This window comes from Electrophorus electricus, chromosome 11 (assembly GCF_041902795.1).
Source record: "Electrophorus electricus isolate QZ-2024a chromosome 11, ASM4190279v1, whole genome shotgun sequence".
Taxonomy (NCBI): Eukaryota; Metazoa; Chordata; class Actinopteri; order Gymnotiformes; family Gymnotidae; genus Electrophorus; species Electrophorus electricus.
The window spans coordinates 18,535,001-18,556,955 of record NC_137507.1 but is presented as its reverse complement, the minus strand read 5'-3'; the positions used below and the strand labels follow the sequence as shown (position 1 = coordinate 18,556,955).

Genomic DNA, 21,955 nt, shown 5'->3' with positions numbered 1-21,955 from the left:
AGACAATCTGATAAGACGCCTTTTCCTGAGACATGTGTTAGGACTTGGGGGGGAAATAACAGTGACTATGACAAGATAATAAAAGCACACGTCTGCTGTTTTTGCAGAAACTGAATGCAGTACGGTTACTACTACTCAAACACAACACCACAGTGAAATACATTCCAGTTGCTCAATTGAACTTGGCATAGACTACAATCCACACTCTTACTTGACAGCAGAAGACACTGAGATGATTAAGACAGAGACTGCACTCTCACACAACAGCAACTTCAAATTTACACAACAATGACAAACCCCATCTTAGTAGGGTTGTTGGATAATGCTAGCACTTACTTGAGACAGCGGTTGTTGAAACATACATTTTTTTGGCAATACTAAAACATTTGACATCTTTTGGACTTGTTTATTTTGTAGAACTGATGTATAAAAGCAAAAGAACACTCTAGGTTGTGGGTTATCACAAATAACTTCATGGCTGTGCTTGGGTTGCAGGCGTGAGCCAAAATCGGATAGCTAATTTGTAGGTCCTTTTTTTTTTTGCAATAACACACAACCATGAGTGTTCTTTTAATTAAATGCTGTTGTTTGCTGAAGAGTGCTTGTGCTTGTTGGAGAACTTTGGTGTTTGTTGGAGAATCCTGGTGTTTTTTGGAGAATTCTGCCTCTGGTTGTAGAATGCTGGTGTTTGCTGGAGATTTATGGTGTTTGTTGAAGAATGCTGGTGTTGGTTGGGGAATTTTGGCTTTATGTGCACTGACCTTAGGAGCCTCTACCCTGATATGAGAAGCTAGATTCAGAGTAAAGCACCTAAATCTCACATCTTCAGTCAGCAAAGGCAGCAACACTAGACTTTCCCTTATGCACGGCCATTACACGTCCCCCAGAAGAACTGTAAGCTGGCACTAGGCTTCCAAACAAGTGCTGTTTCTTGTTTTACCAGCTTCAACAATGTCATAAATAAGACACCCCACTGTGAGAAACACGGCAGAACGGTGCTCCCCCAGGTTCTGGTTTTGCAGTCTAATTTGAGTGGTTAAAGAAGTGAAGACCAAAATCCCTAGTCTTCCTTTCTCCCTCTTTTGCTCTCTCTTTCTCTATTTGTTCCACTAATCTCTCTCATCTTTGTGCTATGAAGTCCTTTGAGATTCTCTCCCACTCACCATTCACTCTCACTCACTCTCAGACTGTCGTTTCCAGTGTCAAGTTCTCTCTTTCTGTACAGCTTCTGAGCTCCTGCTGTAGTCACCGTCACACTTCTCTCTCAGAAGCCTGCATGTTCACACACACAGACACATTAACGCACACATTTAGTCTTGAATTCCAGCCCTCAGTATCCCCTGGCCAAGGAAAACAATAAGTTCTTGTAATCAGCAAAGACAGAGACAAACACTACCAACTACATCAAACACCTGCTTTAGTGTGTTCTTATTCAGTGTGCACAAACACCTCCTTTAACCTGTCCTTAATCACTGTGCACAAACACCTCCTTTAACCTGTCCTTAATCAGTGTGCACAAACACCTCCTTTAACCTGTCCTTAATCAGTGTGCACAAACACCTCCTTTAACCTGTCCTTAATCAGTGTGCACAAACACCTCCTTTAACCTGTCCTTAATCAGTGTGCACAAACACATCCTTTAACCTGTCCTTAATCAGTGTGCACAAACACCTCCTTTAACCTGTCCTTAATCAGTGTGCACAAACACATCCTTTAACCTGTCCTTAATCAGTGTGCACAAACACCTCCTTTAACCTGTCCTTAATCAGTGTGCACAAACACATCCTTTAACCTGTCCTTAATCAGTGTGCACAAACACCTCCTTTAACCTGTCCTTAATCAGTGTGCACAAACACATCCTTTAACCTGTCCTTAATCAGTGTGCACAAACACCTCCTTTAACCTGTCCTTAATCAGTGTGCACAAACACCTCCTTTAACCTGTCCTTAATCAGTGTGCACAAACACCTCCTTTAACCTGTCCTTAATCAGTGTGCACAAACACATCCTTTAACCTGTCCTTAATCAGTGTGCACAAACACCTCCTTTAACCTGTCCTTAATCAGTGTGCACAAACACCTCCTTTAACCTGTCCTTAATCAGTGTGCACAAACACATCCTTTAACCTGTCCTTAATCAGTGTGCACAAACACATCCATTAACCTGTCCTTAATCAGTGTGCACAAACACATCCTTTCACCTGTCCTTAATCAGTGTGCACAAACACATCCTTTAACCTGTCCTTAATCAGTGTGCACAAACACATCCTTTAACCTGTCCTTAATCAGTGTGCACAAACACATCCTTTAACCTGTCCTTAATCAGTGTGCACAAACACATCCTTTAACCTGTCCTTAATCAGTGTGCACAAACACATCCTTTAACCTGTCCTTAATCAGTGTGCACAAACACATCCTTTAACCTGTCCTTAATCAGTGTGCACAAACACATCCTTTAACCTGTCCTTAATCAGTGTGCACAAACACATCCATTAACCTGTCCTTAATCAGTGTGCACAAACACATCCTTTAACCTGTCCTTAATCAGTGTGCACAAACACATCCATTAACCTGTCCTTAATCAGTGTGCACAAACACATCCTTTAACCTGTCCTTAATCAGTGTGCACAAACACATCCTTTAACCTGTCCTTAATCAGTCTGCACAAACACATCCTTTAACCTGTCCTTAATCAATGTGCACAAAAACATCCTTTAACCTGTCCTTAATCAGTGTGCACAAACACCTCCGTTAACCTGTCCTTAATCAGTGTGCAAAGTGCTAGCCAGCAACTTGGAAGAAGTAAATAGTCACACAGCTTTCCCCCAGTGGGTTCAGAGCCGCAGTGCATTCCAGATCTGTGCTTTTCCCCATTACTGCACACACAAAATATGTAGATGAATAATGCAGATGGCTCAAATTAGCTATTGTGGGCTCAAATCGACCTGCTGGAAACACGCACACAGACAGGTGGGCACACACACAAACAGACCCACAAACACACACACAAACGCGCGTGCGGGCGTACGTGCGCGCACACTAGAGGATCTTCAGAACACAACAGCAAATCCCATCAATCCTTCGATGATATGACCTCATCCTCTAGCAACAGTGTTGTGCCAAACCCAGGCAGTCGTATCATTTAAACACCACACGTCCTGCGATAAGGTCAGTCAAACATGTGCAAGGTTTTTAACTCTCTACAGCCGCTGCAATGTGAGCAGGAAACTTCAGCTCAGCTGTTTGATGATATATTTTTCTACTCCGGTTGTGAGTGTTTCAGTCCTAATTCAGCACACTCACCCTAGTTTCTACAAGTCACACATCAGCATATATTCCTGTGTTTCTCCTGTAGTGCAGTTCAGGCCCGACTCAGAGCTACAGCTGTGCCATTAGTCGATTGTAGCTTTTGGCATGTGCGCCTTATAGATTCTTCCGTCTACAATAGCTCATTTGAAGCATTTGCATTATTCATCAGTGTATTTTCTGCGTGCAGGAATTAGCAGACGGGTGGGCTCCAGAGCTCAGTGGTATCGGAGCGGTATCAACACATTCTCAAATTCCAAGTTTTATTTGTCAAGCAAGGCAAGGCAAACGCATCACTTGATTCTTCGCAATGACGTTAATATCATTATTACCTTGTCAAGTTAAGACAAGTTAAGTTTTCATCAGGTACGTTCGAGCATTCTGATACTCCGCGATAGTGCCCTGTGTCCTATTTAGTTCACCCTGTATGCCAAATTAGATACCAAACTACAGCTGAACGCACCCAGCAAGCAGAACTGTGGCAAACGACTTCACCTCCAGCAGAATCGTCTGTATGACATCCGTGCTGCGCGGAGCAGGGTGACGGTGTTGCATGGTGCACACTGCAGCCCACTTCAGGCCACCGGTGAGCAGGCCGTATGGGACCCGGGCGTTATGAAGACATCTGTTTTCGAGGGCAACACAAGTTAATTCAGGAGTCATTTTGGCAGCGGCAGTTAGAAGTCTGTCGGCAATGATATTATCCCCCGAACAGCAATACTCCTGTTTTCATGAATAATGACCCATGCACCAAACAATTCCCTCTTGTAATCATTTCTGGCTTCGGGATTTGATGGTTTGTTTATCCGGGTGTGTTTATCTCCCAAATCTCCAGCCACGGCATCGGCCGGAAGTGCTATTATTGTGCTAACATGCCTGGAAGGTGAAGTGACTACTGCCACTTGAGGAGGGTTAGCATAGCATGCTTCAGAAAGCAGACTGCACACCGCAAACGTCTTGGCCAGGGAAACAAACGTCATGTCACAGCTCCGTAAAGGTGCCCCTCCCACCACGCGCGCGCGACTGTGTCTGCCCTGCTGCCCGGTGTTGCTAAAGACCTCAATTTCACCGGTGAGCCCAGACACCCATTGACCTGCCTTCACAGGCTATTAACCGCACAACAGCCATCGGCAGTATGAACAGCTTCGTGGCGACTGACCCCGCCCTCCGCCTCCTATTCGCGGGAGAGGAGAGCAGTCAGCTATTCATCCGCTTTATCCCTGCAAATCAAATAAGTGCCAGTGTGCCAGGAGGTGGGATTTACCGTGGGGCACACAACCAATCAGGCCTCAGCTTGACTGGGAAAATGACATCCCCTATGCAGAGGGCGTGTGATAATTAATTGTACTTCTCTCTGCCTCTCTGCTTAACATGAACGGAGTTGAGGGCAGCGGGACCAAAGCCATCTGTTCATGCTGGGCTGCTGACTTGCTGTACGGGATACTGTTATGCTAAATCAGATGCATTTATATGCATTGTCTCTCTTCAGTTCCATTCCAGCAAATACATTTAAATATATCTGCCAAGGTGGCTCTATAGCCACCAGTGTCGTGTTAAAGTAAACAGTAAAGTCCGACCGTTAAGCGCCTATGGTGGCTTGTCGTGTGGAACCTTAGGCGTCCACTCCCAGCACTGGGAGTATCCTTCCCCAGTCTGCTGAATACAGAACCGTTATGTTAGCTTTGCTGAATAATTCTGCATAGTTGATGAACAGCACGGTTTAAGACAAATAACTAAATAACAATCTCAGAGTTTAAGAGCTTGCCCCGAAAACAGTCCTTTGGGTGTAGCAGCTGAGATCACTAGCTTCCCTGGTGAAATAATAACTAACAAAGGAAATAAGCGCAAAGACTCTTAATCGGTTACCTTCCATTCTCCGCCTATCACACTTGCAGCCTTTTATCATCACATGCTCATGTTAGCGTCTTTGCTCTGCCTTCTGTTTATGATTTTGGATTCACCTTTACTGCTCCGCTTACTGTGTTAAGCCCTTGGAAGGTTATACTACAATACCGCCCCGCATTTGCATCCTGCCTCAGTTTCGACAGATCAAAAGAGGTGAATGAAGTCCGATTTCTCCTACTCACGGTTCGCCCTCGTACACGGCGCGCGGTCCGCTGTGCTTTTAACAAGCGCCCTCTGAATCACCCACTACACTTACAGGAAAGCTATGGGAGAACTGCACCCCCGTCTCTCTGTTCGAATGTTGAGGTCATTTCAGAGGCCTGAAAATGTCAAGGTCCCAAATTAGAGCAAGGCTGGCCCCACCCAGTGGGTGCCTGCGATGCCGGCCAGGCCTGCTGCCCATGCCCGCGCGCACGCTGTTCTGGTGCCAGACTGTCACAGATGCCATCAGGTGTGGCTGGAAGCCGGGGCAGGGGGGAAGAGGAGCGAGCGATGCCAAGCGAAGCCCTGTCGGAGAGCGATGGCGAGACAGTTTCACACTCAACCTGTCCCCTGTCTCTGCTCGGCGTCTCCGCAAGGCCCTGGAGGTGAGATGTAACGACTGCTCTTCCGTGCGTTGCGAAGCACACGCGGCCTTGTGTAACCGGCAACGTTTGTGGGATCGTCCAGCGAGCTCGGTCCCTGGGGGCCCGCCCTCCGTGACGGGGGCTTTCTCAATCCCGCATGGGCCGTAATTTTAGCCCTGGCACTGCACAAGGGGCGAGGAGGACGGTCACGAGACGCGAGGCGAGCAGCGGCTCTCCGAACGCTGCTAATCCAATCTCACTCCATGTTAATTGCTTTTGCCTTGCAGCGCGCCGACGCCGAGGGCGCCCGGAGCCCGGAGCCCATCAGCCGTAACTCCCACCCAACACCCCCAGCGGCCAGAGCCCACACTCAGCCTGGAACTTCAGGATGGGATCCCTGGGCCATGCCACACAAAGGAAAACATTATTACTCCGATTGCATTGTTAGATACCGCAGTGCGGTGGCATTTGTTACATATTGCAGTGCGATTACATCCTTATGTATTGTGCTTGTGTAATGAAGACACTCTGAGAAACCTTACATGTAACTTTGAGCACATTTTCAGCAGGATCATTTCTCTTTAATGTATCCTGGGAATGCTGCAACTCTTCAAAACATCTAAGGAACACTCATCTGGAAAACCTGATATCAGTCAAGACAGGAAGCTCACAGCACACAAAACCCCAATAAAAAAAAAAAACTGCGATCTTTCAGAGTTTCATATTGCAGCCTTCTACCATATCAGCATTAGAAAAGCCAATATCGTGATAATGATCAACCAGTGATATATTGCGCAGTCTGAACGGGTTCCTCTCAGGGAGTCTTCCTCATGTCATCTCAGGGAGTCTTCCTCATGTCATCTCAGGGAGTCCTCCTCAGCACCACCCCCTTGGTTTGCACATTAGCGACCCCGACCCACATGTTCAGAAAAGCCATTCTTTAAATGTAAGATGTCTCCTCTGCACCATACAAACAAAACTGAAATACCTCAGAAAAGCCTACTGCTGCCCTATCATAAACCCATCACGACACAAAACATTAGAATTACACTGCATATTTCTAAATATAATCAATATATCTCTAAAAAGTGAAAAACACTTAAGGCGTCTTTTGCGCCAGCTAAAAAAGACAGGGCACGTTCTCCAAGTGTTTGCTTTCACACAAGGACAAACCTTGAAGGATAAACTTCTGCTCAATTAGCGTACGGCAGAACTGGAACGCGCCGTGCTGGACTGACACAACGGCGGTGATCAAAGGCACGGGGACCACCCGGGCTCGGCCCAGCGTGTAGAGGCCGTTTCAGCTGTTCAGACATGGAGCTTTAATGATTTCTGCAGGGCTGTTTGGCTGAATGTCAGGCCATCCTGAAGTGATTCCATTAACCGCAAGCTTTTTCCAGATGTTGGGCTCGGGGAGAGGGACAGGCTTCAATGTGCATTCCCACCGTGAACGGCCAAGTGTCAGGTCGGATTCCACACGCGGAGCAGCTGACGGGGACAAACTGAGCATGCACATGAAGGCCGTGCTCGTCTGCCTGCGTGGGGACTGCGTCTCAAGCAGTGGGGTTTTGGATGAAGGAGAGCATGTGTGCCTGAGACACTCCCTGCACTAATACTGCCTCTAATACGGCCACTAATACTGCCTCTAATACTGCCACTGATACTGCCTCTAATACTGCCTCTATGAAATTCCTCTCAAAGAAAATCTCATAACACCACTGTCTTCAGACACCCTTAGTAATATGTAACATGCAGTAATGTGTTAATGTAATGTAATATGTAACATGCAGTAATGTGTTAATGTAATATAATATGTAACATGCAATAATGTGTTAATGTAATATGTAACATACAGTAACGTGTTAATGTAATGTAATATGTAACATGCAATAATGTGTTAATGTAATATGTAACATACAGTAACGTGTTAATGTAATGTAATATGTAACATGCAGTAACATGTTCATGTAATGTAATATGTAACATGTAGTATGTCAGTGCAGTAGACAACATAAGGCACTTAACTCTACTAATGCTAAATAGATCACAGTCTAGAGCCTTCCCTCAACCTCATACTGACTACAAACAGGCCGTGAGATATTGATAAACAAGCTCCTTCCTGTCAGACCGCTGGAGGTGGCAATGTTGCCATGCCCACGTGCCTTTACCAGCCTGCTCCACCCTGATGGCCAGCCTGTAAAACCAGAAGTGACCCCTGCCACCGAGTTTTAATGCACCTATGAGATGTAAGAACAGGGCAAATATATGGGTTTGGATAGGGGGGATGTCAGAGAATACAGACAGAATACAGAAAGATGGAAAAAACAAAAAACTGGAACAACTAAAGGCAGAGCAGCCAGTGTGTGTGTGTGTGTGTGTGTGTGTGTGTGTGTGTATGTGTGTGAGAGAGAGAGAGAGAGAGAGAGAGAGAGAGAGAGAGAGAGAGAGAGAGAGAGAGAGAGAGAGAGAGAAAGGTAGATGGGAAGAGACAAACAACATCCTCCGACTGTATAGTAACATCGTTGCATTTGCCCACAGCATGTGTGATTCAGCCCAGACGGGTCTGATATGTAGAGCTGCAGCACACCAGGAATGAAGCCTGTATCAAAAGCTCCACCCTTCAGACAGAATTAAAGCATGTATCAAGAACTCCACCCTTCAGACCAGGAGTGAAGTCTGTATCTAGAGCTCCACCCTTCAGACCAGGAGTGAATCCTGTATCGAGAGCTCCACCCTTCAGACCAGGAGTGAATCCTGTATGTGGAGCTCCACCCTTCAGACCAGGAGTGAATCCTGTATCGAGAGCTCCACCCTTCAGACCAGGAGTGAAGTCTGTATCTAGAGCTCCACCCTTCAGACAAGGAGTGAAGTCTGTATCTAGAGCTCCACCCTTCCGACCAGGAGTGAATCCTGTATCGAGAGCTCTGCCCTTCAGCCAGTTTGCCTTTGGATGTCACACAGCTGAAATGGGGGAGAGTTCAAATCCCACAGGGCAGTTTTCACTGTCTGACTGCAAAGTGTGACACGCGTAAACTATTTGCCACCTTCCCGTTACTGACTGAAGGGATTAAATGAAAGATCCATGGAGGAGTTTATGACACAGGGAGACAGACAGAGAGGGAGAGAGAGATGAAGACAAAGAAGGGTGAGGGAGGTGATGTCCATGGAATACTAATGCTCCTGGCTGGGATGTCTGGACTGCCTGGTTCATCCAGGGTCTCTCGCTGACTGAGACAACACGACCACAGGGAACTGGGAAACAGCTTTCCATGGTGGAGGATTTCATGGAGGTCCCACATGAATCAAAGCATCAGCTTTTCCCGTAGTGAGAGGAGGAGGACTGAGGGACATTCCCGTATGCAGCCACCGCTCGGTGGAAATGTTAAACCCATTGGAAGCAGGGAAGCAGAAAAGTCCCAAGTTTAGGACTAAACAGAGCCCCATGATTATGTTGTGCTTTGCTTTGTCTTTCTGCCGAACTCAGTCAACAGTCGGGCCTGCCACCCACTGCTCCCTGATGAGGAGAGCAGCTGAACTTCTCCGGGAAAAGCAATTATTCAACTGTTAGTTCCTACGTCGCGATCTGATTGGTTGAGAAGTGTTATAATCGTGCTGATGGATAACAGCACGGGTTTCGCACACAGACTAGCTTCATGCACCTGAGCTGTTGTATTTACATTCAAAATGAGAAATGAATACAGTGGATGAATTTTAGAAATTCCAAAAATGCCATTACCTTGGAAAAAAAGCTGACTGAACAGTTAAACCCACTGAGGCGTCCAGCGGAGCTAACATCTGATGCTAACACGCGTCCTACGATCAGACGTATATTGCAATATTGCAATAAGTCTAATAACTAACTCAGTTCTGTCTTTTAGTTGTTAAAGCATTTTAAGTCTTCATTTTTCATCTTATTTTTCAGCTTATTTCAACTTTCATTTCAAACTAGTGTTGGTAGCACCATATAAACTGCAGGTGTTTTGTATTGTGTTAGGCAGGTTACTTTTGAACAGCAACTAATTATTTGTTGTAGAAGACGAACTGACAATATGAGAAGAACTGCCAATACTAGATCATGTTCTAAAGCATGTTTTGGCCTATATTTTGTTTCTCTATGTTGTAAAAGATTTTTAAAAGCTGCAGAACTCTCGAGGCCATGTGTTATCAGGAATAAGAGCATGGCTGTGATTTCATCACTCTCGTCTCATGCCTTGGGCTCGTGGAGTATCCACGAGCAATAACACGCTCCCTCTCGTGTTCTTTAACTTAAACACATCCGCTTCTTACTGAGGAGAAAAGCTAAGGCAATCATTTGCTCCCTAACTAGAGGGTTCCTCACGCAGGAAAAAAACAACAACCGGGGTTCAAATGAAAGCACTAAATGATAACTGGAACCTTGACATGCAGTCCTGTACTGTAATTATTTACAGCATTTAGCTGACACATTGGTCCAGGTTCCTCTCCCTGAAAGCTGTGTACAGTTGACTGTTCACTTTAGAATAGTATTACAAGCGCTTCAATAATGTGAAGCAACTAAAAAAGAATTATGATTTTATTACTCTTTCAACCTATTTAATAATTTTTTTATGTAACGGAGAGTAAAAATGTAAAAATCCAAATCTGAGGAAAACACATTTTGAAAAAAGGAGGAAAAACAGGAGGGATAAAAACAGAATTTGGGACAGATTAAGGCCACAGAGCAGCTGCTGCAGTGTTAATACAGTAATACACCAAGACAGCAAAGAGAGACCACACCCTTTAGCAGAGAGAGAATCCCTCTCTCTCTCTCTCTCTCTCTCTCTCTCTCTCTCTCTCTCTCTCCCCCCTCTCTCTCTAGCTCCCCTCTCTCTCGCTCCCTCCCCCTCTCTCCCTCTCTCTCTTTCTCCCCCCCTCTCTCCTCCTCTATCTATCCATCTCTGTCTGCTGCTCTCTCATAAATAAAGCAGATCAGATATAAGAACACGTTTAAAAATGAGAGCCATTTTTTCATTCATTTTGTTCTTCTTTAAATGGGATTAATATTTTGTCCGTATTTTTCACTCTGTTGCTTGTTGTCCTTTTTGATACATTCCCTCCTCCACACACACACACACACACACAAACACACACACACACACACACACACACGACGAGTGTCCCCTTGCTTTTGAAAGCTCTCTCATCCTTTAAATCGGTGTGGAATCCATCAAAGTGGGTCAAACCTCCATGCCATCTGCCCCACCGATATTTAAATGCATGAAGGCTGATTAAAACACACACACACACACACCAAGACACACACAAACACACCCACCCACCCACCCACCCACACACCCACACACACACACACACACACACACACACAGAGGAAAATATGCCAAATTTGTTGAATGATCCCAGAATCAGAGAGCTAGGGTGAAGATCTCCTAACATTTTCATGAAGGGCATTTGTGAGAAATTACACTGGTCGCCATGGCAATATGTAAAAGGTCAGTAACTACAGCACCCATTAACAAGCCTGACATAAAGACACACGCACATGCACAGAAAGCTCAGACAACTTTCAAATAACTTGCACCTTAATCTTAAACAAAGTTAACTGCATCACATATTGTTTGCTAATCATTACTGTAAATGTGTCTTTTGCAATAATGACATAATATGCATATGCATATTAACATGCATAATATATCAGAATATGCAAATATCAACAATATGCAAATATCAACAAATGTCTTTTACTGTGTGTTGAGAGCATGCTGACCAGTCCCAGACATTCCAGATATGATTTCCATTACTTAACAGCATCCACATGCTTGAATCAATGTAAATCGTTTCGGTCAAGACAAATCAATCTTTAACCACAGCATATGAAGGGTTCGTCAATATATTGCAAGGCATATTTGCAGTAGTCTAACAGACGGGCATCTGTGCTGCTGTAAGACCAGGCTGGGGGAGCCGGGCGAGTCCGTGACTCTGGGAATGTGTGGTCTCTATCTCACTCATGAAACCACACAGGGAAGGTTGTGAATCCCGCCTCTGCCATGCAGCCTCTGCTTAACCCCCTCAACTCCAGGGGTGCCGTACAATGACTGACCCTTTGTTCTGAGCCCAGCTCACCAAGAATCTGGGATATGTGAAGAGAATTATGTCATTGCACTGTATATGTGTATACATGTGAATATATGTGTGTGTACACGTGTATGTCATTGTACTGTATATGCGTATACATCTGTATATATATGTGTGTACACGTGTATGTCATTGTACTGTATATGCGTATACATGTGTATATATGAGTGTGTACACGTGTATGTCATTGTACTGTATATGCGTATACATGTGTATATATGAGTGTGTACACGTGTATGTCATTGTACTGTATATGCGTATACATGTGTATATATGTGTGTGTACACGTGTATGTCATTGTATTGTATATGCGTATACATGTGTATATATGTGTGTGTACACGTGTATGTCATTGTACTGTATATGTGTATACATGTGTATATATGTGTGTGTACACGTGTATGTCATTGTATTGTATATGCGTATACATGTGTATATATGTGTGTGTACACGTGTATGTCATTGTACTGTATATGCGTATACATGTGTATATATGAGTGTGTACACGTGTATGTCATTGTACTGTATATGCATATACATGTGTATATATGTGTGTGTACATGTGTATGTCATTGTACTGTATATGTGTATACATGTGTATATATGTGTGTGTACATGTGTATATATGTGTGTGTACATGTGTATGTCATTGTACTGTATATGTGTATACATGTGTATATATGTGTGTGTACACGTGTATGTCATTGTACTGTATATGTGTATACATGTGTATATATGTGTGTGTACATGTGTATGTCATTGTACTGTATATGTGTATACATGTGTATATATGTGTGTGTACATGTGTATATATGTGTGTGTACATGTGTATGTCATTGTACTGTATATGTGTATACATGTGTATATATGTGTGTGTACATGTGTATATATGTGTGTGTACATGTGTACATGTGTATGTCATTGTACTGTATATGTGTATACATGTGTATATATGTGTGTGTACACGTGTATGTCATTGTACTGTATATGTGTATACATGTGTATATATGTGTGTGTACATGTGTATATATGTGTGTGTACATGTGTATATATGTGTGTGTACATGTGTATGTCATTGTACTGTATATGTGTATACATGTGTATATATGTGTGTGTACACGTGTATGTCATTGTATTGTATATGTGTATACATGTGTATATATGTGTGTGTACACGTGTATGTCATTGTATTGTATATGCGTATACATGTGTATATATGTGTGTGTACATGTGTATATATGTGTGTGTACACGTGCATGTCATTGTACTGTATGTGTGTATACATGTGTATATATGTGTGTGTACATGTGTATATATGTGTGTATACATGTGTATATATGTGTGTGTACATGTGTATATATGTGTGGGTACATGTGTATGTCATTGCACTGTATATGTGTATATATGTGTATATATGTGTGTGTACATGTGTGTATATATATATATCTTATATCTTCTCTGGAGAGATGAGTGAGCAGTCCGTACTCTGTGCAATCCTCATCCTCCACTGTCTTTCTCTCTCTCTTTTCCTCACAGTCTCTCACTCTCTTGTTTGTCTGTCTCTCACTCCCTGTCTGTGTGCTAAATTTTACAGTCTGTCACCGGGCAGACTATCTGTACCAACACATCCATCCGACTGCGGACGTTCGGACGCACGAACACTTAGTCACGCCGGAGTTAACTGACACGCGTCAGCACGCGTAGCAAAGTGAGCGAGTGTGACAGAAGCCCTGGTGGATACACACCCATCTGTGCACCATGCTAACTGAGTAGCGTCTGCAGCCCTCGCTGGAAGGACGTTTTGCTCTGCCCAGTGCAAACAAAACACGAGTTGCAGCGTAGCGAACGGACGCAGACGCAGTGTCGTCCGGTCTTGCCTGATTTTGCGGCGGGGTCTGTGTCGAGGCGGCCTTCTTCACACGGGAAAGTCTGTCCTGGAGAGACTGTGTTTCACTCCACATGCAACACGTTTGTGGTCAGGAGAAATTACAAAGTTGATTATGACTTTGAAAGAGTCCGCTGAAGTCAAAATCAAGGCACATACACACATACCCACATAAGCTGCTACACATACACACAAACACACACGCACACACGCGCACACACACACACACACACACACACACACACACACACAGCTCAGTGCAGATATTTCAACCTTGTGCATTATTTTTAAGCAAGAATAGCCCTGTCCAATTGCTGAACAACCTTACAAGTCTCATTTCCGAGCTGCATGTTCACGACTACATGAATATGTACAGGAGGCTTCAGCACCACATGGCCTCTGGCTGCCGAGCTGCCAGCAGTGGGGTAAACTACATTACCCACAAGCCCATAAGAGCCCTGTCTGACTGGAATGCCCCCTTGTAAGGGGCAAGGTGTATTATCTAATTTTATTGTTGCCTAATTTGCTTGACAAGCAGCTGTGGGAGGAGCCGGTGAACGATGAGGCCTTCCCACCCTCCTCTCCTCACACTGAACCGCGTGGCGTAGTCCCCGCCCACGTCTTCGTGGGAGAGAGCCAGAGGCAGGCCGAGCCGATGGAAAGTTATGGTCCTGTGATGTGATGGTATGAGCACACGGGAGGGTTCACGGGAGGGTTCAGGGGGGCTCCAATGCTCCGGTATCGCGCTAATTCGCACTAACAAGCAGGAATGTGAGGGGTTTGAGCCTGGGGTCTGAAAAAAGGCTACCAAAGCCCAGACTATGTATGGCTGTTAGGGGTAATGTTTTTGTTTACTGGGCAATGGATTTGGATGATGCATAACGGATCGTGATAATGGATAATGGATTTGGAGGTTGTCATCTTTTGCAAAGTCAATGTGAGAGCAACTCGCGAAGCTCTTGGCTAAAAGAACACGCCCACAGAGCTGTGGGGCGCTGCTGGAGAGGATGCTTACTCCCAAGGGAAAGGGTGGGTCTCAGAACTGCATGTTGCACGTGGCAGACTGATGACTACCGCGGAGCAAACAACGGAATCATTAAAACCCCGAGGCTCATCAGAAGGTCCAGACTGATCATCAGAAGGTCCAGACTGTGCCAAAAGTCAAGAGGTGAAGGGCCAAAATGAACGAGCGCTGAAAGGTCAGGGGTGGAATGCATCGTCTTTTAGAATCAAGTGCCGTTCTCCCCTGCCAGTAGCCAACCTTGTTAAGCACACACACACACACACACACACACACACACACCCAGAGTGAGGACAGAGGGTTGCCACGCAGCTGACAGGGTGGCCAAGCTCAGGGCCTCTGCTATGCTAACTGAAATATTGACTGGCGCGTGTTTGCTTAGACCGGAGTGGAATGCTGACGGAACAGGAGACCCCGCCATCTCCAATCGGGCCGGAAGTGAGCGGAGCTCTGGCCCACCTCGGGCAGATTAGTGGCGGAATACCTGTCAGTCAGGAGAAGCGGCAGGAGAGAGCCGGATTTTCCGGAGCTGACTCATGTTGGCAGTGTGGATTTCTCGAATGGTTTCAGAAGGTTTCCCATTGCTGGTACTGTGGCTAGATGCTGCAGACCCTATGCTGGGAGGATCATAATAATGTGACAAGCAGAAAAGAGGCATGCAGGAAACAGGAAACAAATTTTCTGAATATTTTCAAGATGACATATAGCTCCTTTATAGACGTAACATTTCCAGGACAGAGACAGGAGTATCTTTCCTGAACTTGCGTGTGTCCCATGACGGGTGAGACCGACGAGCATGTTACCAAGTGCTAGGCTTGTAATTTCGTCCTCCAGGACCACGGCCAACATGCACAGCACACTGCACACGTGTACAGCCACAGACTAAACAATAAACTGACACTGAAATCCCACATCTTCGACAGCAGTAGATGGCTGACACGGCCTATTTGTAGTGCATGACTCTTCTAGAAATCAAAGACAACTGATATTTCAAAAATGAAAACTTTCTTTTCTCGCGTGGGGACAGAAACAATATCCGCAATTCCTGCAAAGACTTCGGCTGTGGTGTTAAACCGCGCAGGCCTACATTTGGAGTGCTTAAAGATTTTCATATCCGGTGCATATGGGATAGGTGTTGGTATCAAGTCCACATGCTTGTCACGTCCAGCAATATGCAGCCCTTTAACAGTGATAAAAACTTAAGAACAAGTGCAACTCAGCCCAAATGTTGTAAACAGAGCTGGAACAAGCATTACGGAACATTACATTACATCATTACGGAACATGAGAATCTGTAAACATACTTTCATGCTAAAAATAAGAACCTCCTCTCCAATAGTGGCATTAGTATGCACATACACATAGAGATTCAGCTTTCTTGCAGATGCATTTTAGCTGTATGTCTAAACCACCATGGAAGACCTTTAAGAGTAATAACTATACAATAAGTGTTTACAATAAGTGTTTACACTTAAAAAGCAAGTATCCTGCTAACTTAACATTTAGAGTTCATTCGGCTTAAACGAACAAAAGCTGGGGTTAAACATACTATTTTAGGTTCAATTATCTCAAAATGTTTCAGGTGGAGGGAACAATTGCTTTAAGTTAAACAAAAACTTACTTACATCCAGAATATTCTATATTGTTTTGTGTAGCAATATAATAATATTCTCGTAATAATATTTCATATTGTAATATGCTGTTCACAACGATGCGCAAGTATTCCACAGTTTTGCTCAAGACGTCCGAGGAGCCAGATGAAGCCGCAGCCTCGGGACCGTGAGAAACACCAAAACTTCTGCTCAGCCCTACGTCTACATATGCCTTCCCTCGATAACAGCGCAACGGTGATTAAGGTTCAGACAAGTGTCCCATCCAGACGAAGTCAGCAGACGTGGGTACACCTGCCAGGACAGGTGGCTGAATCTGGCAACCCGAGCCTAAATCTATGGCAGCACCTGGCAACCCAAGCCGGAATCTACAGCAGCACATCGGTTTCAGCAGTTGCTTCATTCCAATGCAAGCATTAAGGGAAAATAAAATCAATATCCCCACGTTTTCTGGCTAAATGAAACAGCTTCCGTGACCTCTGAGGACATAAGGGATACCGTGCGAGGCACGCAGAGGCCATCGCGCGCACTGCGGACGGGTTCCATTTTAAGGCGCATTAGGTGCTACGCATCTACAGAAGTCACGAAGTACGTGAACAACAGTTTTTCCACAAAGTATTGAACAACAACGAACAGCCGGATGATCTGATCGGCAAAGCCGCCAGGTCCAGCTCGGCTCGCTGAGCTCCACGCCTGCTGTTTCCACGCGCAGGTCCGCGCGCCTCTGCCCGCAGGACTGCACGCTGAGCGTTTCGTCCTTGCGCGCCTTCATTCCCGGTTTAACGGTCCGGGAAACAGCGGCAGGGTCGCACGGTGTGGTCATAAGAGCGAGTCTGGTGTCGCTGGGAATCGCCAGCTTACCAGTCAAGCTGGTTTTTACATGAATAAAAACTAATATCAAAAACTCCAGAACACGCGACGTTTCCAGACACCGCCGCTAAAACTACAACCATCAGCTCAGGATGATATATCGAAATATGGCGTGAAAGATCAGGAACAGGGTTATCAGTGACCAGAAAGCATACGATATTGCCAGGTGCCTATTTTGACGCAAAAAGTGCAGTAAGTGCATTTACTTGTGCCTGTCTATTCACATGCACAAGACGGAATGTCGCGAACTGCCCATGTGGGGGAAAGGAGACACTTGCCTGATACGTGTAAAAGCGTGTCCCGTTCGGTGCGTGCACCTTCGGGGAGTTGGTCCCAGTGTTCATGTCTGCGAAAATCATCTTCTCCCTTACAGCGATCGAGATGCTTTAGGGGTGCGCAAGTGCTGCGTTTTACAGTCCTGCGTTGTAAAGTCCTGCGTTTTAGATCATGCGCGCCTGGTGCTCCGGACGCCCCGAATAAACCCAACTCGGTCCTGTAGTGACGAAGTATCGCTGCTTCACGGAGGGAGCGAGCGACGCTCGCGGAAAGAAAATGTCAGAGCTTCTCTCTTTTCTTCTTCAGGCGACGAACGAAGCGAGCTGTGATGTCGCCGTCATCGATTAGCGAGGCATGCACGCGGTGAAACGCGTGCGCTCCATGATCGCCCGGCGCTGCCCGCGCGGATGCTGCCGTCTGCGCGCGGTGATGATCGCCTCGACTAATCATGCTGAGCGTCAGAGGCGCGCTCACCAATAGCGTGTGCGTGACGGATAGGCGCGGAGCGCGTGGCGAGTGAGGCGCTCTCCAGGTTTATTGTGCACGATCTGAGGGCCAAAGCTCTCCGTAATAAAAATAATGACGGCTTACATATTTCTGAGACGCACGTAACGTGTCTCGAGCTTTTAATGAAGTCCATGTGTGATTCGCCCCATGACACGCAATTAAGCATAAGCACACACACACACACACACACACACACACACACACACAACAGAGAGTGCAAGAGAGAGGGCAAGAGAGCGCGAGAGGGAGAATGTGCGCACATTTATTTCTCTCTCTCTCTCTCTCTCTCTCTCTCTCTCTCTCTCTCTCTCTGTTTGTCTCTCTCTCCAGGCTTTAAGGTGCCATAAGTCCGTAGAACTGATTGGTCAGGTTAACACATTCAGCGAGTGTTTACAACAAGGCCTTTAGGAACAAGGTATCCTAGCAAAGCCCTAGGAGACCAGGGCCTAGTGAATGGTTTAAGAAATATAGAATTAAGACAATGTCAGCACATGTGCAAAAATGTAACAAATTCAACAGAAACATTGAAACAAAGTAGGTGCTTTCTAGCCAATGAAATATGACAGTCACTGACTACATACTCTCATAAGCCCAACTGTCCTGAGTCTTGTTATGACAGCTGGATCCGGTACATTTTCATTCTGGAACTGAGAGGGTGGTGCCTAACTGGTTGCCAGGAAGAAATCCGAGTTGAAGTCCAGCCTGTGATTATCATTTCCCAGGAGAAAACGATTGCCTTGCATTTGAAATACATTCCATGGCCATGTCACTATCTGTGAGTGGAGGCTACTGATGGATAAATGTGTGATATTTCCCATGGGTACCAAGGATGCTGGCAGAAAACCCACAGTGGGGGCTAGAACACAAGACGCAGATCAGGAGAGCATTGCCTAGGAACTGGCAGAGTCTGCTGCCACACTGGGGCAATGCCACCAGATGAGGAGCTGCAGAGGTCATAAGGTCAGCTGCAGAGGTCACCAGTGGATAAGCAACCGTTTCAGAGGAAACTTGCGCCAGCCTTCTTTCTTACGCGAGCGTTCATGAGGTGCGGGAGACCCAGAGCAGAGGCGCAAAAACAGACAACAACAGGGAACGGGACAGTCGTTTTTCGGAGGCGCCACCAGGTAAAACTGTGCGATTACATCGGTGACCTTGTCTTCAGAAAACTGCACGACGCAGGCCAGAACCCACATCAGCTCTGCACGTTTTGGGTTTGTGCCTGGAGCTACTCGAATTGCAAACAACGTTCCGAGATTAACACCTCCCCCGTGCCGAAACGAGTCGAAACCCTTCTGATTTCACCCGGTTTGGCCAAAACCGTTCGGGCTGCTTGAGTTTTCCTCCGCTGCATGTTTTCCCCCCAGGGCGTGAACATTGTTGGGCGAGATAATCAAATCTGCCGAGAACGAGGTAGCTGGAGTCCATTTAGTGGGCTTTATTCAATCAAAAGACATAGCCTCGTGGGTTCACGTTGCCGCTGCCTCGTGCGCTACTCCACGTGAGTGTGCCTGAGGGCTCAGTCACGGACAATCTGTGACTCCTCTCACTCTCCTAGCCATTAAAGAAGCCTGAAAAGGGAAACGACCCACTGACATTCTTGCATGAGTGGGGTGAGACTATCAGCGGGGTGTGAAAGTAAATGTTCTATAATGATTTGAAGATCTCGCAGGGTCAGAAGAGATGACAGAATCTCACTACAGAAGAGCAGCATTCATGCTGAATTCTTTATGTCCATCTGTTTGATCTGTTCCATTCATAGCCGCACTTCAGTGGATCCAGGCATCGCTGTAGAACCTATGCCAGCTGGAGATGAGGCCGGGCCTCTTCTAGCAAGACTTCCGTTCCAGACCGTGAGCGGGCCGTAACGCTCCCCCGCAGTACCACGACTGCCATGATGCAACAGGGATGGGCTCGGATTAGCTGCACGTTTGTGTGCTGAGTTTATGGAAATTAGCTAATCGGGGGAAATATTGCACCGGTGTCCTGGCCCACAGCCGCCAGGACACAGTAATGGAACAGTCTGCACAGGGAACAAAAGGATGGAAAAGAGGTTTAAAAAAAGAGTAGAAGCAAAAGTGGAAGAAAAACATCTCCTCTCAGGATAGAAGGTGGAAGTGCCATGTCTGGTCTCCTCTTCCTAAAGTTATGCTAGGAGGGAGACGCACAGCAGATGGGGCCTTCGAACAACCCGATAAGCCTGTACACACACACACACACACACACACACACATACACGTCATTGGGCCTTCCCTATGGGTAGGCCAGGAGATTTGAACCGTGGCATTAAAACACACTTCTCTCTGCACAACGAAACAAGGACACTCTTCATGCGCAGATGTGTCTCTCCGACAGCCACCTGCACTAACAGTCCTACTATGAAAAAAAAAAAACAGTTTGTTTTTTTAAAAAGACTTGGCTTATGTTCTACCATTGCTAATGAGACTGTGGGACACATTTAACTGATCAAAATGCAGAACACCTGAGCCAGTGTTCACTTGGCAACACAACTATGGGTGACACAAAATCACAGCCAGGGTCTCATTTTCTGAACTTTAACTTCTATACTTATTTGCTGGATTTTTAGACACATTGCACGATCATTTAAGCGTTTCCTAATTTGGACTTGTCCGGTTCTCAGCCACACCGATACCCACTTAACCCACCCTGCTGCGCGCTGTCGTGCTAAAGCACACGTGGTTACGACCCCATCAGCCACAAAGCACAGAGCATCTCAGGGAGCGTGAAGGCAGAGCAATGCCCGCACATACATCTCCTACGCATGCCAGCTCTGTGGGGCAGGGATAACTTAATGGTTAGAGGTACTGGTTATTACTCAGGGACTTGCTAGTCTGAGTCCAGGTAAGCCCAGTATGGTGCACTGCCTAGACTAGAACGTGTTCACAATGAACCATCCATGTTAAAAGAAGAGTTTTAAAAAAGTTGATTATTAAAATCTGTTACGAATGATATAACAGCAAAGGGGCGTCACCTGCTTCCCAGTTCTTCCTCCTGCGGCACAGCTTTGGTTCGACCCAAGAGCAAAGGTGCACTTCTGCACGGTAGGTTAGGTTCGATTCGAGCACGCCACCGAGGATACTTACTAATGCGGCTGATAGAAATCGCCCAAACACAGGATAATTATATGTAGGATAATTAACAGAAGCTGTTTAAATGACCTTTTACCCACCGAGTCTGTGATAAGAGAATAACGGCAAACATTTAAGGTGGTAAAAGCACTTCAGATGAGCGCAATTCTTGTGCAGCGATAGTGCTTGGGCTCCGTGCGTTTACATTACAGAAGGTTGAAATAATGAACTGTGGATTGGTGTATTGGTAAGGTTCACTGAAAGATTCTGTGTGAACTATAGAGTGCAGAGTGTGCACCAAGTTGCTGTAACAGAATTGCTGCAACTCTATCGTACACAACTTTGTAGAGAGAGCATGTAAATAGAGAGAGAGAGAGAAAGAGAGAGAGAGAGAGAGAGAGAGAGAGAGAAAGAGAGGTCCAGAGGGAGAGAGCAAGAGGGAGAGGGAGAGAGAGACAGAATGAAAGGGAAAGGAACAGAGCCAAAGATATAGAGAGAAAGAGGAGGGCCTCGCACGCACATGCACATTGCCATAATGCAACAGCTGTGCATGTGCCAGGCTGGGTCCCACCGCAGCCTTCCCATTGGCTGAGCAGGAGCCGCATGGGCCACATTTGAAGTTTAAGAGGTGTGCTCACGCTTGTCAGACACAGCACAGCTAGGCGCTAGTTCTCACCACAAACGACAGCGTGAGCCAGAGTGAGAACTCAAACCAGAACAACATGAGCGCTCACAAGGTTTCATCAGGGCCCAGCCTGGCTCATTGGACCCTGTCCTACTGGGCAGTTCACACTGTGACTAAACCCAAAACACC

At 45.9% G+C, this 21,955-nt stretch overlaps 1 protein-coding gene across 9 annotated transcripts in view; it reads right to left on the bottom strand.

Moving 5' to 3' along the window:
- ppfia2 (PTPRF interacting protein alpha 2) overlaps window positions 1-21,955 on the bottom strand; it is a 179,189-nt gene that overhangs the window by 82,115 nt on the left and 75,119 nt on the right. Inside the window, exon 1 of one of the 9 annotated variants that reach the window (XM_081723167.1) lies at window positions 17,551-18,062. The exons of 5 other annotated variants lie outside the window; for them this stretch is intronic. In XM_081723167.1, the coding sequence (XP_081579293.1) occupies window positions 17,551-17,631 (81 nt within the window). In that variant the 5' untranslated portion in view covers window positions 17,632-18,062. Of the gene's footprint in view, window positions 1-3,767; window positions 3,897-17,550; window positions 18,063-21,955 lie in introns of those variants that run through there. 3 more of the 9 variants (XM_081723171.1, XM_081723172.1, XM_081723168.1) reach the window with 3 other exon arrangements.